Raw genomic sequence first — 1,699 nt, 5'->3', positions numbered from 1 at the left:
ATGCATAGCCAGAGTAGAGAGAGTAGTGTCATGTTGCAGGGGCCCAGGTCCCATCAGAAGGCAGTATTGAGGGAGCAGTATGAGGTCCTGAGGGACATTGGGTTTGGCGGGTTTGGCAAGATCAAATTAGCCCGCCATCGCCTGACTGGGTCAGAGGTGATCATCAAAGTCCTGCGGAAGAAAGGGCAGAACCTCCTGGTCCTCTCCGAACTAGAGATGATGAGGAGCCTGGAGCATCCCAATGTGATCCAGTTATTGCAGGTTGCTGAGACCAACAGAAATATTTACATGGTGATGGAACACACAGGTGGGGGTCGGCTACTGGACCACGTCCCACAGGGTGGCATGCAGGAGGAAGAGGCCCGCAGCCTTTTCCGGCAGGTAGTGAGTGCCGTGAGCTACTGCCATGACAAGGGCATTGTACATCGAGACCTGAAGCCAGAGAACATCATGGTGGATGCCAGGAGCCATGCTAGACTTATCGATTTTGGCTTCAGTGCCAGGTTCACGCCTGGGCAGAAGCTGCGCCAGTTCTGGGGCACTCTGTCATACTTTGCCCCCGAAATTATCCTGAGGCAAGCGTATGAGGGACCTCCAGTGGACATCTGGAGCCTGGGTGTAATTCTGCATTATATGTTGACAAGGAGGTACCCATTTGGTGGCAACACCTCTAAGGAGATGCTGAGTCAGATCAAGCAGGCAACCTACCGCGACCCTCCCTATGTTTCCTTGGCAGCACGAATGCTCATCCACCAAATGCTGACCCTGGACCCCCAGAAGCGACCCACAGCCAAGCAGATCCTTCAGCACCCATGGATGACAAAGGGTAAGCAGGATTTACCCCAGGATTATAGTGAACCAATCCCCTTCCGCCCAGACCCTGAAATACTGACCACCATGTTTGATATGGGTTACGATCTGCGTAAGACCTGGGTGTCCCTGGCCAAGAGGAAGTTCAACGCGGTAATGGCTACCTACCTTCTGCTCCAGCACCAGAAAAGCCAAGGGGCAGGCTGCATGTTCCAGGGGAAGCCTGTGCTTCCGAGGGTGAAGCCTCGCCCACGCCCTGTGGATCTTTCCCATTCCCCTGTGCTCCCAAAGAGGAGCCCCAGCGAGCCTGCCCTGAGCACCTTCCCCTTGCCCTGTGAGCCTCAGCTGCCTGAGGGCTCCACACAGGCAGGGCAGAAGCACATCAGGAGTGCCAGTGAGCCTGCTCTCCATCTCCACTTGCAGCCAGCAGGGGCCTCCACACCTGATGCAGGCCCTCAGCTGGACTCTGGGCAACCCCAGGCCCACAGAAGGCTCTTGAGGTGGGTTGACAGGAGGATTGCTACCTGTATCCAAGAACTGTGCTGTTGCTCACCAGGGGTCAGCAATAAGTTGGCTCCCATGTAAGAGGGCATAAAGGTGGCAGGTTCATTAAGTGTGGCTCCAGTGAAGGGAAGAGATGACCCAGGCAAAACCAGGGGATAGCCAGAGGACCCTGTGCTCTATGGACACCTTGTATGGGCATCGGATGTGTGGACTCCGAAACAATGCAGGAGCAAGATGTGCCAAGACCTCTGGTTTCTCTGCCCAAGGACCAAGCACCCTGCCCAAGCACCAAGCACCCTTCTGCATCCATCAGGACATCGGGACTCTCCTGTGCCTCCACCTGCAGAAGACATCAGAGACTGCTTCCCTGGGACCCTTCCTCTGC

The 1,699-nt window shown here is 55.8% G+C and overlaps 1 protein-coding gene across 1 annotated transcript; it reads left to right on the top strand.

Moving 5' to 3' along the window:
* LOC144372253 (sperm motility kinase 2B-like) lies at window positions 1-1,395 on the top strand. The gene has a single exon (XM_078035627.1). The coding sequence runs from the start codon at window positions 1-3 to the stop codon at window positions 1,393-1,395; it is 1,395 nt and encodes a 464-aa protein (XP_077891753.1).
* The last annotated feature ends 304 nt before the right edge of the window (window positions 1,396-1,699 follow it).

This window comes from Ictidomys tridecemlineatus (assembly GCF_052094955.1).
Source record: "Ictidomys tridecemlineatus isolate mIctTri1 chromosome 5 unlocalized genomic scaffold, mIctTri1.hap1 SUPER_5_unloc_1, whole genome shotgun sequence".
Classification (NCBI taxonomy): Eukaryota; Metazoa; Chordata; class Mammalia; order Rodentia; family Sciuridae; genus Ictidomys; species Ictidomys tridecemlineatus.
Note: the sequence above shows the minus strand (reverse complement) of the source record. Positions and strands in the feature narration are given on the sequence as shown.